General features: G+C 52.7%; 1 protein-coding gene across 1 annotated transcript in view; it reads left to right on the top strand.

The window, feature by feature from the left end:
- Positions 1-24249, top strand: part of RAB40C (RAB40C, member RAS oncogene family) — a 40714-nt gene extending 16465 nt beyond the window's left edge. The window contains exons 2-6 of the mRNA XM_071571304.1: positions 4945-5005; positions 7776-7836; positions 17537-17614; positions 18235-18457; positions 21242-24249. Of these exons, the coding sequence (XP_071427405.1) occupies positions 4945-5005; positions 7776-7836; positions 17537-17614; positions 18235-18457; positions 21242-21522 (704 nt within the window). The 3' untranslated portion in view covers positions 21523-24249. The remainder of the gene's footprint in view (positions 1-4944; positions 5006-7775; positions 7837-17536; positions 17615-18234; positions 18458-21241) is intronic.
- Positions 24250-24296: the final 47 nt, after the last annotated feature.

Here is a 24296-nt window from a genome sequence, read left to right on the forward strand (position 1 = left end):
CAACACATCCTGTGTATTCCCATGGGAAAATGACTTGCTTTCTTGGGTTTCCCTTAGACCAGTCGGCCAAAGCAGGGAAGGTTTGGAATTCCCTGGAGCCTTGCCCGGGAGGATGAAACCCGGCTCTGCAGAGGAGAACTTGGTGTCTGCCATCAGGTTGGTGCCAGCAGAGCCCTCTGCACAGTGCTCTGTGCCAGCTCTGCTCCAGGAATGGGGCTGGGATGGCGTCAGCAGGAGTCTGAAGCGGGGCTGGAAGAACAGCAGAGGAGTCATCCCAAGTGGTAAATCCGAGAGAACAGCCCAGACTTGTTCCCCAAACCTCATTCATTCTGTTACATCATGCTCGATGTTGGTTCAGAAGGAGATCAGTTGATATAAAATAGCTTTAAACAAGAGTGGTTTCTTTCCCCTGGTGCTGCTCCCCCAGGGCCGGGCAGGGCTGGTCCCTCACCCTGTGTGTGGGGTTTGCACAGCACAGCCCTGCTGGGGCTCACAGCTGGAGTGTCCATGCTGGGCTACCTGCAGAGCTGCTGCTCTGCTGGGGGACACCTTCAGCACCACGGGGTAAGAAAGACAGAGGAGAGAAGCTCTCAGACAGCGTCCACAGGAAGGCAGCAAAGGTGGTGAAAGGCCTGGAGGGGCAGCCTGTGAGGACACTGAGGGCACTTGGTGTGTTCAGCTGCACAAGAGGAGACTGAGACAGACCTCATTGCAGGTCCAGCTTCCTCAGGAGGGGCAGGCACTGATCTCTGCTCTGTGGGACCAGGGACAGCACCCAGGGAATGGCTGGAGCTGTGTCAGGGCAGGGACAGCACCCAGGGAATGGCTGGAGCTGTGCCAGGGCAGGGACAGCACCCAGGGAATGGCTGGAGCTGTGTCAGGGCAGGGTCAGGTCGGATCTCAGGAAAAGGCTCTTCCCCCAGAGGGTGGTGGGCACTGCCCAGGCTCCCCAGGGCAGTGGGCACAGCCCCAAGGCTGCCAGAGCTCCAGGAGTGTTTGGATGATGCTCTGGGGCACAGGGTGTGACTGCTGGGGCTGTGCCTGTGCGAGGCTGAGGTTTGGACTCCGTGATCCTTGTGGGTCCTTCCAACTCAGTATATTTTGTGATTCTGTGAACTACAGAAAGGAAAGTTTAAAAACTTCCCTTCCCTTGTTTTGCCTGAAGTGCAAAGGCAGAGGAGCAGCCCTGGCATGGCCATGGCCATGGCACGCTCTGCCAGCAGCCTCTGTGCTGAGGTGGCATCTGTGACTGGTGTGGCACTCTGTCCCCAGGTCCCTGTTGCAAAGGAGAAGGCAAAGCTGAACTTGAGCTGTAGGCTCAGCTGGGAAAGTGAGCTGGGCTGCTCAGCTTCCCTGTCAGCTGTACATGGGGGAGTGCTGTGGGCTACTGCCCAGGACAGGGTGTGTGTTACTGGGATCAAAATACAAGGTGCCAGTGCTGGTGTTCACCCCTGCAGTGAGTGCCATGACTCTGAGGCCACATGATGGATGCAGATTTTGTGCCAGCAGTGAGCCATGGCCATCCTGCCCCGCTGTGGGAGAGCTGTGCCTGTGGGCTGTGTCCTGCCCAGGGTGCTGACCAGCTGGAAAAATAACAGACCAAAAGGGAGCCCCGGGGAGCTGTCCTGGTGCTCTGACTGTTTCTGGAAAAGGGAAGCTGAAATTTTCTCCAGAACATCAATTGTGCAGGTTTTGTCCTTATCCATGAGATTGTTGGCAGAGTTCGCTCCCAAACCTGTTGTAAATTCAGTCCCTAGTCCCAGTTTGGGTGGCTGCAAGTTAAAAAAGTGCAGCCCTTTCCTGCAGCCCATGTTAGCAGATACTGCTTTGCTTTAACTCAGGTGTGTGTGACCACCCGAGGCCACTGTCCCAGCAGTACCACGGGGTGATCCTCAGAAAGGCCTCCCCCCATCACCTCCAGTGCTCCCATGCCAAGGAGAGAAGTTCTGCCCAAACACACGGATTGATTGCCCTGAGTCAGGCAACAGAACCCCTTGCCTGGCAGCTGCCTGAAACTATGAAGGGATAGACTTGGTACTTTCCTTTCTCTGTGCTTTTGCATTTGGCATCAGGTGTGGTGGGCAGCACATGCCTGGAGACCATTCCAGAGCTGCTCCATTGTGGGGAGCTCTGGGAATTCCCACAGGAGCTCTGGGCTGCCAGCCCTGCTGTCCCCTGGGAAGGGAGGGCTGCAGGGACAAGGACAACCTCGTGCTGTCCCCCTCCACCTCACAGACCTTCTGTGTGTGTGCCATCACTGTGAAGGGCATTTGCCTGGCATGTTTATTTATCCTGAATGTGTTGAGCAAGGAACAGCTGTACCAGGATGAAAGAAGGTTTCCAGTGCATTTTCTGCTGGCTGGCAGCTTTAGTCATGGCCACATTTTATCTCTGTCTCTCTGTCTGTCTGTCTATCTATCTATCTATCTATCTATCTATCTATCTATCCATCCATCCATCCATCCATCCATCCATCCAAACAACCAATGCTGGTGTCACTGTCACTGAGTTAGAGTATGTAGTGTAGTTTCAGATGAACATGGAGTATTTAAAGCATTTCTCTGGTGACCAAATCATGAACCCTTGGGACAGGGAACTCATGTTCCCCATGCTGAGGGTGTAGGATGGGCAGTTTGTGGGTATGGAGCGTCATGAAGATCTTTGTGGGTTTGACATTTCCATTAATGAGCTTTCTTCTCTTCCCAGTCAAGCTGAGCCTCTCTCACTTTTAAGAGCTGATAGTCAAGCAACTTGTTTCACCTCAGCAGTGGCATTTTTGGAAATGCACACTGTTCCCCCTCCTTGGTGCTCTCCTGTGACTGTTCCATCCGTGTGCCTGCACTGCTGGCACTAAGAGAGGACTCTCTGCCTGCAGGGAGCTCCTGTGCCTGAGGAGGAGGTTCTGTGTGGAGCAGAGTCTCTGAAACAGAGCACTGGGCTTAATGAGTCCTTCCCAACAGATCCTGGTTCAGGAACTGCTGGGGAAATGTGTCTGGATGTTCCCTTCTTGCTGGGGGAATCACAGAATCACAGAATTGATTGGGTTGGAAAAGACCTCCGAGATCATCAAGTCCAACCCTTGGTCCAACTCCAGGCCCTTTACCAGATCATGGCACTCAGTGCCACGGCCAAGCTCACTTTAAAAACCTCCAGGGATGGGGAATCCACCCCCTCTCTGGGCAGCCCATTCCAATCCCTGAGCACTCTCTCTGCAAAGAATTTTTTTCTGATCTCCAACTTCAATTTCCCCTGGCAGAGCTTGAGCCCATCGTGCCCCCTTGTCCTATTGCTGAGTGCCTGGGAAGATGTCTGGGTGTTCCTTCCTTGCTGAGGGAAGGTGTCTGGATGCTCTTTCCTTGCTGGGGGAAGGTGTCTGGGTGTTCCCTCCTTGCTGGGGGAAGGTGTCTGGGTGTTCCCTCCTTGCTCCCACTACTCCTCACTGTCCCTGGGGATGAAGGAGAATTATACCCGCCTGAAAATAAATACAGATCATTCACTTGTCTCTGGAGGAAGATAAAATGTAAACTGTCTGTTTTCTGTGATAAAGCACTGGAAATAGTTGAGATTTAAGATAATTATCTTTATTGCTTTTTATAGCACCCTGTGAAGGCTGAAATCTAATTTGTTTGGCACTAACAGGGGACTTCTGCAGATGACTCAGAAAAATCCATTTGCTTTATTGACAACCTTGTCTGTTTGGTTGTTGGGGCAGGGTTCTCCTTGAAGGAAAAGGGAAGTGCAGGTTGTAACACAGATTTTAATACAGCTTTTAATATAGATTCAAAGTCTGATATCTATTGGCAAGAGGAAAAACTAAAGTTGATCTAATCAGTGAAGCAGCTCTGCTTTATTAAAGAGGGTTGTCAATTAGCTGATGCTTCAGTGGGTGTGCAGTGGTGGTGCCCAGTGCTTTGTTTAAGCAACTTCATAACACTTGAAGCTTGCAGAGAAGGTGCTTTTCCTGGGCACCTGGATTTGGGGAAGGAGGTGGGAGGTGCAGCTGTGGCTCTTCCCCTGTGCCTGGGGCCGTGGGGAGGGGTGAGTTTGGCACAGTTTGAACAGGTGGAGTTGCCTGTTTTAAACTTCTCTGTCTGACAGTGAGACAGGTCCCAGTTTTAACAAGCTGCCTGTGTACCCAGAGCTGTTGGGCACCCCGTGTGTGATGAGCTGTGTGCCAGCACAGCTGGGGGCTGTGGTTTGGAGGGGGCTGTGCTGCTGTCTGTGGGAAGCAGGTGATGTCTGTGCTGCCTTCTCAGCCCTTCCTAAGGAGGGATTGTGTCCTGCCTTCCCTGCCCCTCTGGGATCCACACCCCATTGCTGCTCCGAAGAAAGAACAGCATTCCCTGGACAGGTGTTCTCTGTCACCCACCTCCCAAACTGCCCCGTGGCTGCAAGCAGGGATGTGTGAGAGGTGCTGGGACTGCAGACTGATGCAGTGAAGATGCTTCTAAATTGTTCCTGTCTGTGGCTCAACCCTCAAAAGTCTAATTTATCACTGTCATGTGGGATAATGCTGCAAACCACTGAATCTCACAGAGTCATGGAATGGTCTGGGCTGGAAGGGACCTTAAACCTCATCTTGTTCCACCCCCTGCCATGGGCAGGGACATCTTCCACTAGGCCAGGTCCCTGCAAGCCCCATCCAACCTCTCCTACAGCTCGAATTCTAACAGGTTTAATCCCACAATGGAGAAGTCAGGAGCAGTGTAGGGGTTAACTCTTTTTAGGGAGGAAGGACAGAATCTGATGCAGAGCAGTCTTTGCCTTGAAGCAGAAGTCTGTTCCTGTCAAGCCTCTGTAGCTCTCCACAGTCAGCAGAGCAAAGGAGAGAAAACATCCCTTTCAGTGAGCAGGAGCTGATGGATCTGGGTGGGCAGAGCAGGGTTCCTGTGCATCTCCAGAGACCTTCAGTGTTTGCTCAGCTTCTCGTTGCTTTTCTTTCAGGAATTGACTACAAGACCACCACTATCCTGTTGGATGGCAGAAGGGTCAAGCTGGAACTCTGGTGAGTGTCTGTGAGTGGAGTGCAGGCTGGGTGGGCAGGGCAGGGGCTCTGGGGGCATTCCAGGCTGCAGAGAGCACATAATGTCCCTGGGCATGGTGAGGCTGCTGCCTGTTCTTCACCAGACCCCTCTCTGTCAGTGGAGCAGCAGCTGCTGCTCTTTGCTGGAATGGTGTGAGTTCAGTCTTTCTCCTTCACACCTGACCATTTCCCCCACTCCGCTGCACTTGGGAGAGCCCACCTGCAGTTCTGTGTCCAGGTCTGGGATCTTCAGCACAACAAAGACGTGGACATGTTAGAGCAGGTCTAGAGCAGGCCATGAAGATGCTCCAGGGCTGGAGCTCCCCTGCTCTGGAGCCAGGCTGGGAGAGCTGGGGGTGTTCTCCTGGAGAGGAGAAGGTTCTGGGGAGACCTGAGAGCCTCTTTCAGTGCCTAAAGGGGCTCCAAGAGAACTGGAGAGGAACTTGGGACAAGGGATGGAGGAACAGGACACAGGGAGTGGCTTCCACTGCCAGAGAGCAGAGTTAGGTGGGATATTGGGAAGGAATCCTTCCCTGTGAGGGTGGGCAGGCCCTGGCACGGGTTGCGCAGAGAAGCTGTGGCTGCCCCATCTTGGAAGGTGTCCAAGTTCAGGTTGTTTGGGGCTTGGAGCAACCTGAGCTGGTGAAAGGTGTCCCTGCCCATGGCAAGGGGTTGGAAGTGGTTGATCTATAAGGTCCCTTCCAACCCAAACCATTCCATCACTCTGTGGTCTCACACAGCTCTTGATCACTGAGGGAGCAATACTATTTTAGAAACAATACTGGATTTTCCTGAAATCCAAGGATGAGAAATGTAGACAAGGAGAAGATAAAATTTAGGTGAAGCCTTTAGTCCCTCAGCAGCTGAATATTTCTCAATGACTAAAGGAGAAAATTAAATTGAAACAAGAGCAGTCAGATGAACTCCTGGAGAGCAGGACTGACTGGAGTGACCAGACACTGGGATGGAGATGGGAGAACACTCAGTGGGAGGGGTAACCCCTGCCTTATCTGTCAGCACCCAAGGGACAGCTGGAGTCCTTCTGGCTGGGCTTTGTCTGAGGTTTAACCTGCTGAGAGGCTGACACAGCAATCCTGGAGATGAAAGAGAAAGGATGGGATAGGGTAGGGCAGGGCAGGATAGGATAGGATAGGATAGCATTAGGATGAGATAGGAAAGGATTGCATTTGGATGAGATAGGATAGCATTAGGATGGGATGGGATGGGATGGGATGGGATGGGATGGGATGGGATGGGATGGGATGGGATGGGATGGGATGGGATGGGATGGGAAGTCTGCCCATGTACTCAGTTTCACATGAATCTTGTGGGAAATGACACAGGTTCTAAAACATGGACTTAAATGGCCCCTTACCTGAGTCAAGGAACAGAAGCATTGGTATCCTGTGTGAATTGTTAAACAGGAATGAATGCCACGTTCTCAGCCTCAGAGAGTGACTCTGGCAGTGTGGAGTTTGGTGATTTAATTACACCCTGCTCTCTGAAGCTGAATGTCCTCATTTTTCTTACAAAAAAGAACAGAAGCAGCTCATTTATCTCTTCTAGACTGTGTGTTTATATGTGCCACTTGCATTCATGTCTCTCTCTTGTAAGATGCCTATTTTAACATTTCAGCCCCAAGTGTGTAGTAACTTACAGCTTCCCTCTTGAAACCATCTTCTTTTTATACTGCAATTCTTGAGCTGGAGCACAGCACAGGAGCTGAAAAGCTGATAACAATAGTTTATGATGCCTCAGTGTAATCTTTCACTATTATTTACCCAGTATTTGATTGTCAGGGGAGGAGGAGATGTAAGCACAGGCTGTAAGATTGATGTCCAGGGCCTATAATGTGATCCCTGGAAGCTTTAAGCTTCAGATCTGAAGGAATGCCTGTCCTGAACTTGAGGCCAGTGCCTTTCTTATGGAGCTGATGCAAATCTGGGACTGAGAAGGCAAATGATCAGCCTTATGAGTCATTAATGTGTCTTATATCGTGACCCAGAGAATAGATTGGACAAACATCACAATGTGTTTATTACCCTGGTTAAATTGGTGTGCTGGGCTCTGCCTTGTTGTCCCAGATGTTCCCACAGGCACTGGGGGGTGCTGGTAGTGTTGTCAAACTGAGGTGCAACATGTTAAGACAGTCAGTAAAAATTATAGTGACTGAAGAACCCCTGAATGTCACACTGTTCCCTAGTCCTGTTCCTGAGCTCTCCATAGGGTGGGATCAACAAGGGCTGTCAGGGATCTGGGTATAAAGAGAATTCCCTCGGCTTTTGGTGAAAACATGTTGGAAGGAGTAAGTGAAGCCAGGCAGTGCAAGACAATTTCTCCTCCCTGAGTGGTTACATTCATCCTATCATAGGTCAGGTGTTCTCCATGGCAGGGAGAGCTCTGCAGACTCACTCTGACTTTGAGCTCCTGTGGGCTGAAGGGAACAACACTGAAAATCCTTTGCCCAGGGGAATAAAATGACCTGCACCCTCATACAGCACCAGGCAGTGCTGCATCTGAGTGGTTTGGGCTGTACCCTCTCCATGGGAAGCACAGTGGCAGTGACAGTCTCTGGAGCTCTGCACCCAAAGGTGGTGATGTACCCACGGACCCTTCCCCCCAGAAAGAGCACTGTGTGTGTTCTAAAGATCTGACAAGATCAACACTGATTTTATTTCTAAGTCCAGCAGGAGATGTGCAGTATGGGAGTCAGTTCTCCACATTTCTTAGCTGTAACTTTTCTGTGTTTCAGGGACACCTCAGGGCAAGGGAGATTTTGCACCATTTTCAGATCCTACTCTAGAGGAGCCCAGGTAAGTGCTGCTCTCAGGGATGTGATGGGGCACATTTGCTTTTCCTTTAAACTGTAAAAATCTGTCCTGCTGTAGTAAAGAGCTCTAAAGAGGAGTGCATTGACCATCAACAGGATCCTTGGAGATGCCAAGAGGCATCTTGTTTCTTGGGATTCTGTTCATATGAAATGGGGGGAGAGAGGGAAGGGAATGGCAGACTTTACTAAACTCCTACAGAAAAGGTCTGTACAGACAATACTCAGTATTAATTTCTAGAGATGGGGTTAGAGAGGATGAGGCAATTCTTGCTCTAGATCTGCCTTAAACTTTGATGTGGGAGCTCCTACTTTCTGAGGTTTCTCAGATTTGTTTAAATATGACACTGGCTTTCCCAGTGGAGCTGTTCCAGGCTGTGCTGCCTTTGAGTCAGCTCCAAAAATAGGGGTGGCTCCTACTTGTGTGTCTGAGGCAAACTTGAAACTGGAACAGCTCGACTGGATCGTAAAGTAAGTCTGTGTGTTCCTTAAAACCTGAGGCAGAGCTTTGCAGTTTGACTTTCTCCTTTGGCCCTGGTCCAGAACAGCACTGAGATCCTCAGAAGCACAAAAATCCTTCTGGTCCTCTGGAAAATTGCTTTTAGTGCTTTCTCACATTCTGTTGTCCTTGACATGACAGGGTCTCTCCAGGATAAAGTCTCCCTGAATTTCATGAACTACTGTGTTTACCTTATTATTTCCAAATTGAAAACTTTGGAGAAACTTCTTCCTCTCCCAGACACTAAGAGTCAGAAGCTGCCTGTCAGCTCCTGACTGTGCTGCTGTCCTGGCACATTCCCAGCCTTTAGGAAACTGCCACTTTCATTCCATCTCTTGCCACTCTTGGCTTTTTTGCTCCTTGTAGGACCTTTGCTTTGCAAACTGGCAAAATCCATCTTGCTCTTTTTCCCTGAGACTTCCTGCAAATTCACTTGTGCCATAGACATGGGAGCACCTCACCTGGGCTGTGAGGTTGAGATCTCCTCTGGTGTCCTGTTCATTCATGTTTGTGCACATCTCTGGTGGTCTGGGTGCTTTGAGGCAGCTCCTTTGAAGCAGAGGCCAATTTCCTGGTGCAGAAGTGCAGGGCAAGGAGTGTTGGAGTTCTGCAGTGGGAGAGCACAGGATCTCCTGTTCACATGCTCAGTCCTGTGTCTGAGTTTATCTTTAAGTTTCCCTCTGCCCTTACACATTTCATAAAAGTCTGGAGCTGCAATCACATAATCCCAGGATGGTTTGGCTTGAAAGGACCCTTAAAGTTCATCTTGTTCCAACCCCCTGCCAGGCAGGGACACCTTCCATGGACCAGGTTGCTCCAAGCCCTGTCCAGCCTGGCCTTGGACACTTCCAGGGATGGGAACTCCACAACTTCCTAATGGAACCTGTGGGCTTGAGGCCACATCACTTCCCACACCAGTTGAAAAGGCACAGGTCAGTGTGGGTTTTGGTGACCACAGAGCTTATTGGTCCAGTTTTTTCTGAGGCCTCACTGTGTCAGGTGCCCTGGTCAGTCTGGGAACAGAAAGCAACAATTAATTTGTCTGGAAATGCCATTTGAGAGCTTTTGCCTCTGTCTGCAGCCACTGAACAGGAGAACTTCTCCCCTTGGTGCAGCCTATGGGCAAATGCTGCACCAGAACTGGGACCTGCTGCTGCCACTGGGGGAACTGGGGCAGAGGGGGAAGGTGAGATAAGTAGAGATGAGAATGTTTGAATGGGATGGAAAGACAAGTCCATGTTTGGCTAGAATGTGCCTGGAGCTCTGAGCTGCATCCATGGGGTTCCTGCAGCCTGTTCTCCCTGGGCACTACATATGGGTGCCATAAGGTGTCATGTATCTGGCTGACCTCAAGCTGGAAATGGCTTCATTTTCTTTTCCTTCCTCAAAATGAAGTTCTCAGCCTTCTTTTCTTTGGAGGCAAAGTCCTGCCCTTGTGCTGTATTGATCAGCATTGCTGCAGGGACTCCCACCTGAGGTTTGCCTCACCCATCTTGCTGCCTGCCCCTCCCAGGAGTGAGGCTGAGAGACAATGGACCTCATCACCAGGCAGGGGGACCTTTAAATTGAATGCTTCATGGAACCAGAAAGGTTGGAAAAGCCCTCTGAGATCATGGAGTCCACCCATGAGCCCCACACTGCTATGTCTCTGGCCACCTCCAGGGAGGTGACCCCCCACTGCCCTGGGCAGCTGTGCCAGGGCCTGACCACCCTTTCAGGGAAGAAAGTTCTCCAATATCCAACCTAATCATCCTCTGGCACAACTTGAGGCTGTTTCCTCTCTCCCTTGTTACCTGGGAGAAGAGACCAACTCCCACCTGGCTCCCACCTTCCAGGCAGCAAACCAGCCCTAAGGAGAAGGTCAGCCCAGGAGGAGGAGGAACAGTTCCCAGGGGAAGTGTCTGTACTGCCCCTCTGAAAGTGTCCAGGAAATGAACACAGTGAAAAGCCTCCTGACAACCAGTGACTGGAGTCCTTGTACAGGCTGCTCCAGGTGGCTTGGAGGAAAACTCAGGTTGTTTTCAGCTTTAAGTGGTTGGCTCCCATGTGGTGATACAGTGATATTCCTGTATTAACAGGAGTACAGGCTCTCTCTCTCCTAAATAACCCAACATCTTTCAATGGAAGGCAAAAGTGTCTAAATTCATATTCTGAATGGTTAACCAAAGCAGAAGGACTGTTTGTTTTGAATAACAAATGGCTGTGTGATAACACCTCCAGTTATTTTCAGCATGAGAATCTGACTCCTTCTGGCATGACTTGAGCATAAATACAACCTGACCCAGTGTGGTCTTGGTATGGAAAGAAATAAAATGCTCCTGAGTCTCTGATTTAGAATCATGGAATGGTTTGGGTTGGAAGGGACCTTAAAGCTCATCTCATTCCACCCCCTGCCATGGACCACCTTCCACCAGCCCAGGATGCTCCAAGCCCCAAACAGCCTGGCCTTGGACACTTCCAGGGATGGGGCAGCCACAGCTTCTCTGCCCAACCTGTGTCAGGACCTGCCCACCCTCACAGCCAAAAATTCCTTCCCAATATCCCATCTAACCCTGCCCTCTGACCCATTCCCCCCTGTCCTGTCCATCCATCCTGTGTCCCAGGTCCCTCTCCAGCTCTCCTGGACCCCCTTTAGGCACTGGAAGGGGCTCTGAGGTCTCCCTGGAGCCTTCTCCTCTCCAGGTGAGCCCCCTCAGCTCTCCCAGCCTGTCCCAGACCAGAGGGGCTCCAGCCCTTGGAGCATCTCCATGGCCTCCTCTGGGCCTGCTCTAACATGTCCACATCCATCTGATGGTGGAGGCCCCAGAGCTGGATCAGTGCTCCAGGTGGAGTCTCCAAGATGTACTCAGGCCTGTGTGCTGTGCTGATTTCAGCTGTTTGCTTCCCTCTCTGCTGTCTTGGAATCATCAGACTCCAAGACTTCTGCCATGGGAAGGCTGATGCAAATCCCATCAGAGGCAAGAGAAAGACATTTTTTAACCTAAAAGCCAAAAGCTCAGAAAGAATAAATCCAGAGACCAGAGATGCCACGGTGGGAAAAGCTCTGTCTGCAGTGCAGAGTGATATTTATACAAGAACAACTTGGTGTAAACTGGCCAAGAGCAGCTGCACACTGAGAATTTGCAGAAGGTTCTTGCTGAGAAGAGGTTGGAGGAGCACAAGGGGAGCTTGAAGAATGAGGTTCCAGAGAGAATTTTGACAGGTTAGCTGTGAGAACTGGAGGCTGGCACAGCAGCCTGGCAGCCCTCACTGGGATCTGAATAGCCATTGAGGGAATACTGGGTATGGAAGTGCCTCAGGGAAGCACTGGACTGTCCCATGCACTCCTTATGGCTTCTGGAGTGTGGTGATAAGAATTGAATCTTCTGAAGTAATCCCTGGAGAGGTTGCAAAGTGGACAAACAGTCTCCAGATAGGAAGCAGACCTTCCTGGGAATCCTCCTTTCCCCCCCAGCACAGCCTCATGCAGTGCTCAGGCTGAACTTCAGGCTGTTCCCTCCCCATGGAAAGGACTCGAGTACCTAAAGCCTTCCCTGATTTCAACTCCACACCACTTGCCTGGGTCCATACGTGTGTCCTCCATGTTCAGCAGGAACTTCTTCCTCTGGAAAACACCTGCAGCAAAGCAGCCTCCCTGCCCTGGGTGAGGTGGTTCTGAACCAGGACCAGCCCCTCCTTCCAGGGCAGACCAGCTCCATTTGCTGCTGGGTGTGCTGTGAGGATCACAGGCTCTTGCCTTTCTCCCTGCCCTGCCCTGCCCAGCAGGGCTGATCTCATTAGGGACACACCGAGCTCCTGGGCTCAAGGGGGAGGTTTGTGGGTGCTGCTGTGCCTGGGACCTCCCTCCTTTTCTCTGGCCTCTCTGGGGATTGAGTTTCCTCTTCATCCCTTCCCTCTCGGGGTCTGCTGGGCCAGCAGGTCCTGCCCACATCACTTCAGGGTCTCACTCAGGGACAGAAGAGGAGCATTTGTGTCTGGGCTAGCAGAGCACTGGCCTCCAGGCACAGGGAGGGTGTGCAGGCCATGGCATGGGGACAGCAGGGCCAGGGAGGTGGAGGTGGAAGCCAGGAGTGTTGCACCCTGCAGAACCCGCTGGGGGTGTGGAGGGTGCAGTGCTGCAGAAGGATTTTTATGTTAATTGTCACAGCTTAGGACATGGTGAATGGTATTTAGTGATGCTTAAAGGTGCTGCAGAAATCTTTTTTTTTCTTCTTGGACTTCTGCTCCTATTCAGCTTGGCTTCAAGGTCTCAATTATCCCAGCAGCAGAGCTGGCACACTGCTCTAGGCTGTGGGGAGCAGCTGGGGCTCTTTTGGCTGCTGTGAGCAGATGCAAACTATTCCAAGAGTCATCACAGAGGAGAGAAAGACTTGCAGTGGTGCATCCTGATCTAGCCAGGAAGAAGCAGTGCTAGGATCATTCCTGATGTCCTCACATGCCAGTGATTTAAACTGTTTCTGAAAGTGCCAAACTCTTCCCAGACAGTGTCAAAAATCTTCCCATTTTACAGCAAAGCTGCAGCCTTAAAGGAATGATGAACAAGTTGAGTTCTGCTTAGGGAGGTGTTTTGAGGAGCTGCTGTTTACCCAGTTAAGGGCTTCTTAGCATGCAGGAAGGTGGTGGTGGATTTTTGGCAGCTCAGCAGACTCAAGTGTAAGTTGTGCTTTCTTGGTGGCCACAAATGCCTTCCCTTGGGTCATTCAGATGGGGTTGTCCAGCTACTGGAGAAGCCTGCCCTGCCTGCCAAAATATTTATCAAAAGCTGAGGGCTAAATAACCCCCCCGAGTGCTGTGGTGTTGGGAATGGTCTGGCACCAGGATGGAGCTGCCCACGAGCCAAGGCCCAGGTGCCAGCTGGAAAGCCATGACCGAACGGAGCTCCAAAAGGGCAGGAGGGACAGGCTGTGTGTTCTGGTTCCTGTCAGCACTGCATCTTCAGCATTTGCTTCATCCTGTGGGCCAGAGAAATCCAGTCTGGGGGTCTTCAGGCTTCTTCAGCAGCAGCTTTTTTCCATCAGGGGAGAATATCAGCGAGTGACACTTCCCTGACCATCTGTCACCTCCTGCACTGGGCTGAGGCCTTTGGCAGCCCTGTGAGTGCTCCCAGCAGTTCCCTGTGTGCTGGAGATCCAGCTCCTGAAGCAGCTGGGAAGTGTTCTTGGGCAAGCCTGCTCTGCACTGAGAGTGAACATGCTGATTTCCTCTCACCTTTAAAAGCTTATTGCTTATAAACCTGCTCCAAACCTGCTCTAAGCAGACAGAGATGCTTCTTCCCCACCACCACCATGGTTATGTGGACAGATCTTTGTGTAAGCTCCTGCTGGAAACAAGTGTGGGTTTTGGCAGAGAAAGTGTCCACATGTGCTGCTGGATACAATAACTGGTGATCTCTCAGTGTTCCTTGTTCACTCATGTGGAAATTTCTGTCACTGCTATGCTGAGAGTTGTGCCAATACCAGTAGTGTGGAACAACACCAGAATGGGAATGATCTGTGAAAACTAACCATGAAAAGACTTGAGATGGTTCTGGGGATGAGTCCAGTCATCTCCTACCTCACACAAGAGCTGCAGGCAGGTTGAGGAGGAAGAGAAGGAAGGCTCTTGTGAGGGGTCCAGACTACCCTTGGTCTGAGAAGCTGAGCATGGAGCTCTTCACTTTGTGCTGTGGGAACCTGGGGCACACAATGCTCACAAAAGGGCTTTGTGAAGCTCAAAATCAAGAGCCATGGAGATAATAGGGAGCTGACAGCCATCGAGGCACTTAGAGAACAAATTAGGCTGCAAATGGGAAACTGTTCATTTGTTGAGTGGAGGAAATTAAAATTCTGTGCATGTTATTCCAAAGCAGACTTTAAAAAAACCTGACAGATCTCACTTGGAGCTGTCTGCAGAGAGGGAGCCAGCCCTCCCTGTGTGCATGGCTGAGTGCTGTTCTCTCTGGGGGAGAGATGTAATGACAGGGTGGATTTGGGCTGTGTGCTCTGCAGACGTGGTGTCTGGAGCGTGCCAGCGCCACTTGGAAGAAGCACAGTGTTATCTGGCAGCACCGTGGGCTGGCCAGAGGTTTGGGAAGCTGTGCCTTGCCCGTGCTGAGCTGCAGCAGAGCTGGGCTGGGCCGGGTGGGGGCAGAGCAGGGCACAGACACTTGGCCTTGGTGTCTGCTGAGCTTGGGGAGCTTTCCTGGACAATCCTCCCTGTAAACGTGCCTGCTGGAGCTGTGGTGTGGCCTGGAGGCCCAGCTGGCACACAGGGTGTCATCTCCTGCTTTTAGAAATCGTAGCCTTGACCTTCCACCCTGCTGAGAACACGGAGCTGCATTTTTGCTGATGTTTTATCCTGATTCCTATTTAAAGAAGATCCAGGCAGAAGCTGCCAGTGAGCTTAAAAGCTCTCTCCTCCTAAAGCATATTCCTGGCAGGAACAGTCAGCACTAACTAGGTCTTGGGTCTGTTTCTCTTGGCTAAAGGAACTTGTCAGTCCAGAAATGAAGGAAGTAGACTTTAGTTATCCTGCTGGACGTTTGTCTTGGAAGGGGGTCATCAAATCCTTGCCTCGTAATTTCCTGCCTCTCATTCATTCTCACACGTGGCCTTGGAGGCTGGAAATCCAAACAAATAGAGGAAAAATTCAAAGAAAGCTCAGAGTATTTTTTTAAATATGCACTTAGAATGTGATGTATCTTGCTGATAGGTGTTTCTAGATTGGGTTCTTGAAAAGCAGTATCTTTGGGTTCGTGCATTTTTTTAATTATGGAAAATCATTACTTCCTTCTTATTTTTCCTCTCTAAATGTGGGAGAAACTGATCCTCTTCTTTTTCAAAACAAAAACAACCTCCAATTCTTTTTGAGTAAAAAGTTTTTGGACTGTTCTGGAGATAGCACTGCAAAAAATTATGGGCTCTAGGCACAAGCTCCAGACTTTCCTTGGAGGACACTGGAGATGCTTCTCCCACCCACAGCTCCTTCTGCCATTATGAAAACTCTCCAGGTTCCACCAAACAACCTCAAAGCCAGACTTTGAAGGGTTCAGTCTTTCTGTTGGGCTATCAAACATGAAATCCAGCCCCCTGGGCCTGACTTGCCTTTCGTGCCCCCTCCCCTTGTGTTTGTGTCCATGTGAACCTTTCTGCGGAAGGTGCAGGTGCAGAGGTGGAGATGGTGGTGGGACAGTGAGGGCAGAAACAGCAAATTTTGCCTGGAGAGCAACTCCCTGGGGTGGGAGCACCGTGCAGTGAGGTTGGGGGAAGGCTCAAAATCAGAATTTTCCAGAATGAGGAATCTGAATTGTTATAAAATTATAAAATTGGTCAGGCTTTGACAGCTGTTTATTCTGAAAGAGCCAAGAGAGAGGCAGACAAGGTCGAGGCACACGCAGTGCACTCAGGGGAAAGCTGCTGTTCATGTGAGGGGAACAGTGCCAGCTCCAGATGTGACTTCACTGGGAGACCTCAGGTGCCTTTGTGGCTCACATGCCAGTTTATCATTCCTGTGTGCTCCACATCTCATGTTGATGGTTATTTTTTCATAAATTTGAGGTGTGTCAGGTACATGGCTACTGTACAGGCTGCCCCTCACAGGCTTTGCCAGCAGCAGGGATTGTAAAGCTGGATTTTGAAAGGACTGGAGAGCTGGAGTTTCCCACCTGTGTGGCACATCTTCCATTTCAAGGAATAAAGGAGCAACTCCACAGGTATTTGAGGGTGCTTTGATGGTCCTTGACTCATACCAGGAGAGATGCTGGGCAGTGTGTCAGTCCCTCCTTCCCTGTGCTGAATTCAGGCACCTCCTAGGGAGGACAAGGCTGCCAGCTGAGACCTTCCTTTGCCAGTTGCAGATCTCTTTGTTTGTGCTGGGGCCTCACTGTAGGGGCAGCTGTTCCTGTGGATTCCCCTGATTCAGGGAGAACTGGTCCTGCTGAGAGTTCTGCTCAGTGATCTGGTTTGGTTTGCCCTTAGCTTGGTCTTGCTGCTGCTGGGTTCCCTTTCACCCAGCACTGCCTTCCCAGCTGGATTGTCTCCTCTCTCAGCACAGGATCATGTGCTCCTTCCTGGGTCTCATTTCAGGGCATCTTCAACTGTGGTTCTGCCAAGTCAGCTTGGAGTGCCTGTTGTCACTTGGAATGCCCTTGATTGCAAAGAAGAGAGTGACAAGAAGTCAGAAAAATAACAGTGGGGCTGGAGAAATGCTGCTGCTGAGGGCAGCTCCCTAAATGCTGGCCGTGCCCGGCCGGTACCGAGCGGCGGCTCCTGCCACGCTGACTCGTGTGCCCGCAGGGCCAGGCACAGCCTACTTCCTTGTGCCAGTCCTCAGAGATGCTCTGAGGGAAAAGATCCTTGGTGGGAGGTGCTGTGGGCCTGAGTGGTGGCCAACAGTCTGGCCATGCTCCTTTGGCCTGCCCAGCTCAGGGTGAGGGTGGAGACTCCAAGGAGCTGCTCCTGCCTGGAGTCGTGTCTGTCCTGGGCCAGCACCACTGTGCTGCACCTCTAGAGGTGACTGGGAAGGGAGTCACGAATGTGGGTGGTGTTCAGGGATGGTGGATGTGGGCCTGAGGATGCTGTCATTGCCTCTTGTCAAAAGAAAGGGTTGTTCTCTGCCATTGTGGCCCTGACAGTGGGCAACACCTTCAGCAAAGCTTGGGTGGATCCCAATCCTGAGAGCTCAGTCCTGCAGAGATGCTGTGGGGCTTCCTGGCATCATTCAGCTTCTTCCTTGTCAGCACAGGGCTGACAGTGAGACTGTTATGGAGAGAGTTGTGCTTGATCATCTCTGTCCTGTCCTGCTGCCTCCCCACCACTGACTGCAGCTCTTCTCTGTAAGGGCAAAGAAAAAGACTGTTTGTGCCTCAGTGAGTTTGTACCAGATTTGTGACAGAAAGGTGTGTTTGCTCCTCCAGATACACAGCCATGGAGGCAGTTCCTGCTCCTGTGTAGAGACTGCAACTTTGGAAATTATTTGGGGGATGCCAAAGCCAAAACAGAAGTAAAACCTTCCCTCATGACCTGGGACACATTAGCACAGCCCAGTCTCAGTTTTTACCCCCTCAGCACACAAATGGTGCAGCTGGAGCAACGTTCTGTCACTTGGCCTCTTGGTTTCTGCAGGGGGAGTTGGTCTTTCAGGTGTGTCCCCCTGTTTTCATTTTGTCTACTGTGAAACCTCCTGATTGCTTCTGGTTTTCTGCCACCAGGGAATTCTCTTGGTGTACGACATCACTAATCGCTGGTCCTTCGATGGGATAGACCGATGGATAAAGGAAATAGATGAGGTAAGGCAAGGGAAGAACATGTGCAGTGACTATAGCAGAAATCTGGGGAGGTGTCACCAGAGGTGTCACCTCTCATACGGGAACAGGAATGGCTCTGTTATGGAGGGGACAAAATGGCAGTGCAGTACTGAGCAGGGCAAAGCAGTAAGTGCCTGCCCTCCACCTCTGTGTAAATCTGGAGTAGTAGGAAAGGGCTTGGGAATGGTCAGGAATGGTAGGGAAGTTCCCTCTAAAACCACAGAGTCACAGAATATGCTGTTTGGAAGGGACCCACAAGGATCATGGAGTCCAACCCTCAGCGCTGCACAGGCACATCCCCAAGAGTCACACCCTGTGCCCCAGAGCATCATCCCAACGCTCCTGGAGCTCTGGCAGCCTTGGGGCTGTGCCCACTGCCCTGGGGAGCCTGGTCAGTGCCCACCACTCTCTGGGGGAAGAAACTTTTCCTGAGATCCAACCCAACCCTACCCTGGGTGCTGTCCCTGGTCCCACAGGGCAGAGCTCAGTGCCTGCCCCTCCTCTGCCCCTGCCTCAGTCTCCTCTTGTGCAGCTGAACACACCAAGTACCCTCAGGGCCTTTGATGTGAGCCATGATTTCTGCACTCCTCTCCTTGTTCCAGCATGCCCCGGGTGTCCCTCGGATCCTGGTGGGGAACAGGCTCCACCTGGCCTTCAAGCGGCAGGTGCCGACAGAGCAGGCGCGCGCGTACGCCGAGAAGAACTGCATGACCTTCTTCGAGGTGAGCCCCCTGTGCAACTTCAACGTCATCGAGTCCTTCACGGAGCTGTCGCGCATCGTTCTCATGCGACACGGCATGGAGAAGATCTGGAGACCCAACCGAGGTCAGTGGCAGCAGGATGCTCCCTGTGGGGCCAGGCTGGGCTCACAGAGAGGGATGGATGGGGCCGGCTGCTGCGTGGGAGGTGTGTTCCTGAGGAACTGTGGGAGCTCAGTGCACCTGACAGGGAGAAATGCCTTGGGCCAGACAAGCTGAAGCTGAGCCACAAGCTGCCTGTGCTGGCTCAGGGCTGGGCAGCTCCACAGGGCAGTTCAGCATGTCTGGGATCTGCACTGCTCTGGGGCATCCTCCACCTTTCCACTTACTCTGGATGAGGCTGAGGGCAATTATCTCCCAGCTTGAAAGTACTGCAATCAACGACTGTGTGGGATGAATCCAAGCATAAGCACCTTGGTCCTTGCCCTTGCCCAAGCCTGTCTCCCCAGTTCTGGAGGGAAGCAGAGTGAGCCCAAGGAGCTGAAAGAGGCTAAACCTCCTCCCTGCTGGCAGCAGGCAGCAGTGGGCTGGGGTATTCCATATATCCAGGTTCATGTGCTGCAGTGAGGCAAACCACAAGCAGATTCCATGTTACATCTCAGCCTGTTGGGTTTGAAGCAAAATAATCTCAGTTCCCATGTTCTTCCTGGCTGAAGGTAGCACTGTGTCCCACTGCAGTCTGAGCAGCAGATCTGTGCTCCTGGGCTGACCTGCTCTCTTATGGATCGTCAGCTCCTGCTCACCAGGGAGGGAAAATGGTGTTTGCCAGCCCCAGTCTCTAAATTTTCTGCCTGGGCACCTGTCCCCAACCTGGCTGCTGAGTCACAGTCTGCAGGTCACAGAGGGATGGTGGGCAGGGGCTGGGCTGTGTTCCCAGACCTTTCCTGAACCTTTCCAGTGAATTTGTAACTGTGGGCTGCCTGCTTGGGAATGGATAGGGCATAAAGAAATGGCCTTAAGTTGTGCCAGAGGAGGTTCAGACTGGATACTGCAAAAATATATTTACTGAAAGGGTGGTTAGGCAGTGGCACAGCTGCCCAGGGCAGGGGTGGAATCCCCATCCTTGGAGATGTTCAGAAAAGGTGTGGATGTGGCACTTGGGGACATGGGATAGTGATGACCTTGGCAGTGCTGGGGGAGCGGTTGGAGCTGATGGTCTTAGAGGGCTTTTCCAACCTCTATAATTCTGTGTTTCTATGAACGGGAGACTGCTTGGGAACAGGACTGTGCCTGCTCGGGAACGGGAGACTGTCTGCTCAGGAACGGGAGTGTGCCTGCCCGGGAACAGGAGTGTGCCTGCCCGGGAACGGGAGTGTGCCTGCCTGGGAACGGGAGTGTGCCTGCCTGGGAACGGGAGTGTGGCTGCTTGGGAACGGGAGACTGTCTGCTCAGGAATGGGAGACTGTCTGCTCAGGAACGGGAGTGTGCCTGCCCGGGAACAGGAGTGTGCCTGCCCGGGAACGGGAGTGTGCCTGCCCGGGAACGGGAGTGTGGCTGCTTGGGAACGGGAATGTGCCTGCTCGGGAATGGGACTGTGCCTGCTCGGGAATGGGAGTGTGCCTGCTCGGGAACGGGAGTGTGCCTGCTCAGGAACGGGAGTGTGGCTGCTCGGGAACGGGATTGTGCCTGCCCGGGAACGGGAATGTGCCTGCCCAGGAACGGGAGTGTGGCTGCCGGGGAACGGGAATGCGCCTGCTCGGGAATGGGACTGTGCCTGCTGGGGAATGGGACTGTGCCTGCTCGGGAATGGGAGTGTGCCTGCTGAGGAACGGGAGTGTGCTTGCCCGGGAACGGGAGTGTGCTTGCCCGGGAACGGGAGTGTGCCTGCTCGGGAACGGGAGTGTGCCTGCTGAGGAACCGGGAACGGGAGTGTGCCTCCTCGGGAACGCGAGACTGTCTGCTCGGGAACAGGAGTGTGCCTGCCCGGGAATGGGATTGTGCTTGCTCGGGAACGGGAGTGTGCCTGCTCGGGAACGGGAGTGTGCCTGCTCGGGAACGGGAGTGTGCCTGCTCGGGAAAGGGATTGTGCCTGCTCGGGAACGGGATTGTGCCTGCTCGGGAACAGGAGTGTGCCTGCTCAGGAGCGGGATTGTGCCTGCTCGGGAACGGGATTGTGCCTGCTCGGGAACAGGAGTGTGCCTGCTCGGGAACGGGATTGTGCCTGCTCGGGAACGGGAGTGTGCCTGCTCGGGAACGGGATTGTGCCTGCTCAGGAGCGGCGTGCTCGGGAATCGCAGCGTGGCTCCGGCGGGAGGCGGGAGGAGGATCACGCGTGCCCTCGTGTGGCCGCTGGCTGGGAATTCCCCTCCAAGGAGAGGGACTTCCCAGGGCAGGCCCACATGATGCAGGCTGAGCTAAGAGGCTGCTGGGAAGTGGGAAGGGGCAGAGTGCTCTTCTGGCTTGGTGGGGTCTGCGTGGCCAGGGGGTTCAGCAGAGATCTGCATCTCCCAGACCAGGTCCCAAGAGACACTGTCCTGTTTCAGGACTTACTGAGTTGCCTCTTTCCTGGGCACGACCTGGCTGCCAAGGGGTGAACTGGGAAGCCAAGTGTCTGTCAGGAATGTCAGCCAGGCCCTGCTGGCCCAGGTGCTGAGTAGGGGAGGGCTGGCAGTGCCTAACCCTGTGTTGACACCAAAGCTGGTGGCTGGCAAAGCACAAACCTCTAACAGCAAAGCTTACCTTGATTCCCCAAGCTTTTGCCCTAACCAACCTCCCTACTCAAGGCTCACGTGCAATCATTCTTGGCATCTCCCTGAGGAGCCGGAGCTGCGCAGCATAAGGAATAGCTGTGGGTTCAGGGCAGTTCAGGAAATCTCTTGGCCTTTGACTGTGTGGTCCTTTCTCCCACCAGTGTTCAGCTTACAGGACCTGTGCTGCCGAGCCATCGTGTCCTGCACCCCGGTGCATCTCATCGACAAGCTGCCGCTGCCTGTCACCATCAAGAGCCACCTGAAGTCCTTCTCCATGGCCAACGGGATGAACGCGGTGATGATGCACGGCCGCTCCTACTCCCTGGCCAGCAGCGGCGGCGGGAGCAGCAGCAAAGGGAACAGCTTGAAGAGATCCAAGTCCATCCGCCCGCCCCAGAGCCCCCCACAGAACTGCTCACGCAACAACTGCAAGATCTCTTAGCAGGATGGGCACCTGAGCCTCTGTCGGATCCGCGCCCACCCACCGATGTACAGCTGTCTGCACACCGAACCCCTTCCCGCCGGATCCCTTCGGATGATGGGTTGCTTTTCCAATGGCACGCACAAGCGTTAGGAATGTGCTCACGTTTTGGCTTGGCATAGGAAGAAGCGTGGTGCCGGCTGGATCCCGCGGCGCTGGCGGGACGGGATCTGCCAAGTGACCCTCCAAGAATGCTTTGGGCTTTGCCTCTCGGCCTGGAGTGGAAAATTCAGCAGCTGCCGGGTTGGGGAGGGGGGAAGGGGAAAAAAGCTCATCCAGTCTCAATGGAGCAATGGATTTAATGGAAGATTGAGAGGCTTAAGGGAGTAGGCAAGGAGAGTGTGTGCTGCAACTTTAACTCTTGGCCTCCTGAACAGATTGCTGGTGCAATAGTGGTCACTGGATATAGACACAAAGAAACAGGGACAGGGGAATAATGACAGTTTTCACCGGGATGTTCACCTGCTGTTGCCAAAAAAACCAGAAAACAAGGCAAGAGTTGGCCAATTGGAAAGGGGAAGGCAGTGCTGTGCTCGCCGCCTTCGCTTATTTATGTAAATATTATACATATATATATATATCACTTGTTTTTTAAGGGTTTTTTTAAGAAGCAGTCAGGGAAAATTTTATGCAGCCGTGTAAATACAAGCACTGGATTGACTTTCCCAGTGTCAGCAAAGGGGGGAAGTGGAGGATTTTCTGATGAAAACACGTAAATGCTTTAAGAGACTTTGCCTCACCCCCCCGGCTCGTGCTGGTGTTTTTAAAGACCACGTGCAGAAGGAAAGGACGATTGGTGTGGAACATGCCCCAAGCTGCTTTATTCCAGTCATTCCCTAGAACCTGTGAGTGCTGAAGGCAGGGTGGGATGGCAGTGGCTGGAGGGGCAGAGGGAAGAGGCCAAGGTCTCTGGGGACTGGGGTTTTTTGGCAGGCAGGAGGAAAAGGCAGCTCTGGGGTCAGACTGATGCCTTGCTTGCTTTGCGCCTTGTCGTTGGGGATTTGGGAGCAGGGGGTGGTAGCATCGTGCCTAAAGCAGAGGAAAAATGCTGAATTTTGTCCCTTATTGCTGCAAAGCCTTGGCTGTTGTTTCCAGAGCCCTCCATCCATAGCACCACCCTGTGTGACAGCCCCTGGATCCTGGCTGCTTCCAGCTTTGCTTTCCCAAAGACACTGCCTGAGTTCACGCTGCTGTGGCTCCTCCTGGATGAAAGTGGGAAAGGGCAGAAGCAGCTTTTCCCACTGGATCATGAAGGAGCAGGGACTGGGAAGGTGAAAGGTTGGGGTGGGGAAACAGCAATCCCCAGGTCCCTTAGTGGCAAAGTCACTTTGCTCTTGGGGCAGTCCCAGGAGATCGGGAGAGCAAACTGCTTTGCTCAGTAGGACAGCTCCTGGATTTTGGAGGGGCAAGAGTTTCAGATGCATCTTCTGTCAAGCAAGTGCACCCACTTCCCTGGCTTCATCCCATGGCTGGCCTGTGCTGGGAATTCACCTGGAAGCTGAGAAGTAACACCCAGCCCTTACCCAAAAGCTGAGGGGGCCTGGCAGTGGGGCTGAGCTCTGGCTCTGATTCTCGTAGGTGGCCAGGGCATGTAGGCTGTGAGTAGCATGGTGGGAGGTGAAGTTGTACGGTGCTGCCCTCCTGCTCCTGGCACCAGCAGCTCCTCCAGGCCTGGGCTTGCTCTGCTCCCCCTCCCCAAGCCGCTTGTGGCACCGTGTGGGCAGGATGAAGCCGCAGCGGCTGCCGCGTGGCTGACGGACCCGCCGTGTCTGGGCAGGGACACGTCACCTGGTGGGGACAACCCTGTCCTGTGCTCCCTCACCGACCTGGGAGGTGCCCAAGCCTTCCCCTCCCCTCTGCAGAACACAACAGGGACAGGTCTCTTGGCTCAGCTCTATCTCTGCTTTATCACCCAGCTCAAGTGAGCGGGGAGAGAATTAAACCCCAGGCAGGTGGAGGGGGAGAAGAATCCTTTGTAGTGGTGCTTTGGCTCGAGAGCAAAGCCGGGGCCGGGCCTGGCGCGGTGGCACAAGGCCGGGGGATTTGGAGAACCTGTCTGGGATGGCTGGCACCTGTCTCCCATCACTTAACACACAGCAGAAGACAATCGCTGGCTCAGCAGCCCGGGGATATACGGCCAACAGGTGATGGGCACCAAAACCGGCGGCTTCTCCCGGGAAACGCCACCCGGGCACCGCGGGGGCGGCTGTTCCGGCACCGGTGTGTGGGGCGAAGAGGGATGGAGGGCTCCTTCCTCAAACCACCAAGCTGCTGCATGTCCCAGAACTCGCTGTACCTCTGCTTTGGTTTGGCTGTGCCACGTGTGCCACCTCCCCATGCCATTTCCCTGCGGTTGGTTTGGGTTTTGCCACGCTCTGAAGTCTCACGGATCCTGTCTGCAGTGAGGATGGAAAACTCCTGGAGTGATTGCCCAGCAACAAACTTTTTTATTTTTTAATTTAAAAGGAAACAATTCTTGCATCTGATGTCAACACTAGTCTGTAGCTGCTCTCCAACACTTGTACCATTCCTGAGTTGGTTTTTTTGGACTATCCTTTTATTTTTTTATTCCTTTGTACAGTCAGTGTTGTTCAGCTGATTCTACATGGTTTTGTTTTGTATAAATTAAAGTCTTATTGTTTGTTTTGAACTACCAATTGAAAGGTGGAAAAGTGGTATCTGTTTTTGTGTAGGCTGGAAAGAGGTTGAAGGGACAAGGTGGTAGTTTGCCCATA

This window comes from Pithys albifrons, chromosome 16 (assembly GCF_047495875.1).
Source record: "Pithys albifrons albifrons isolate INPA30051 chromosome 16, PitAlb_v1, whole genome shotgun sequence".
Taxonomy (NCBI): Eukaryota; Metazoa; Chordata; class Aves; order Passeriformes; family Thamnophilidae; genus Pithys; species Pithys albifrons.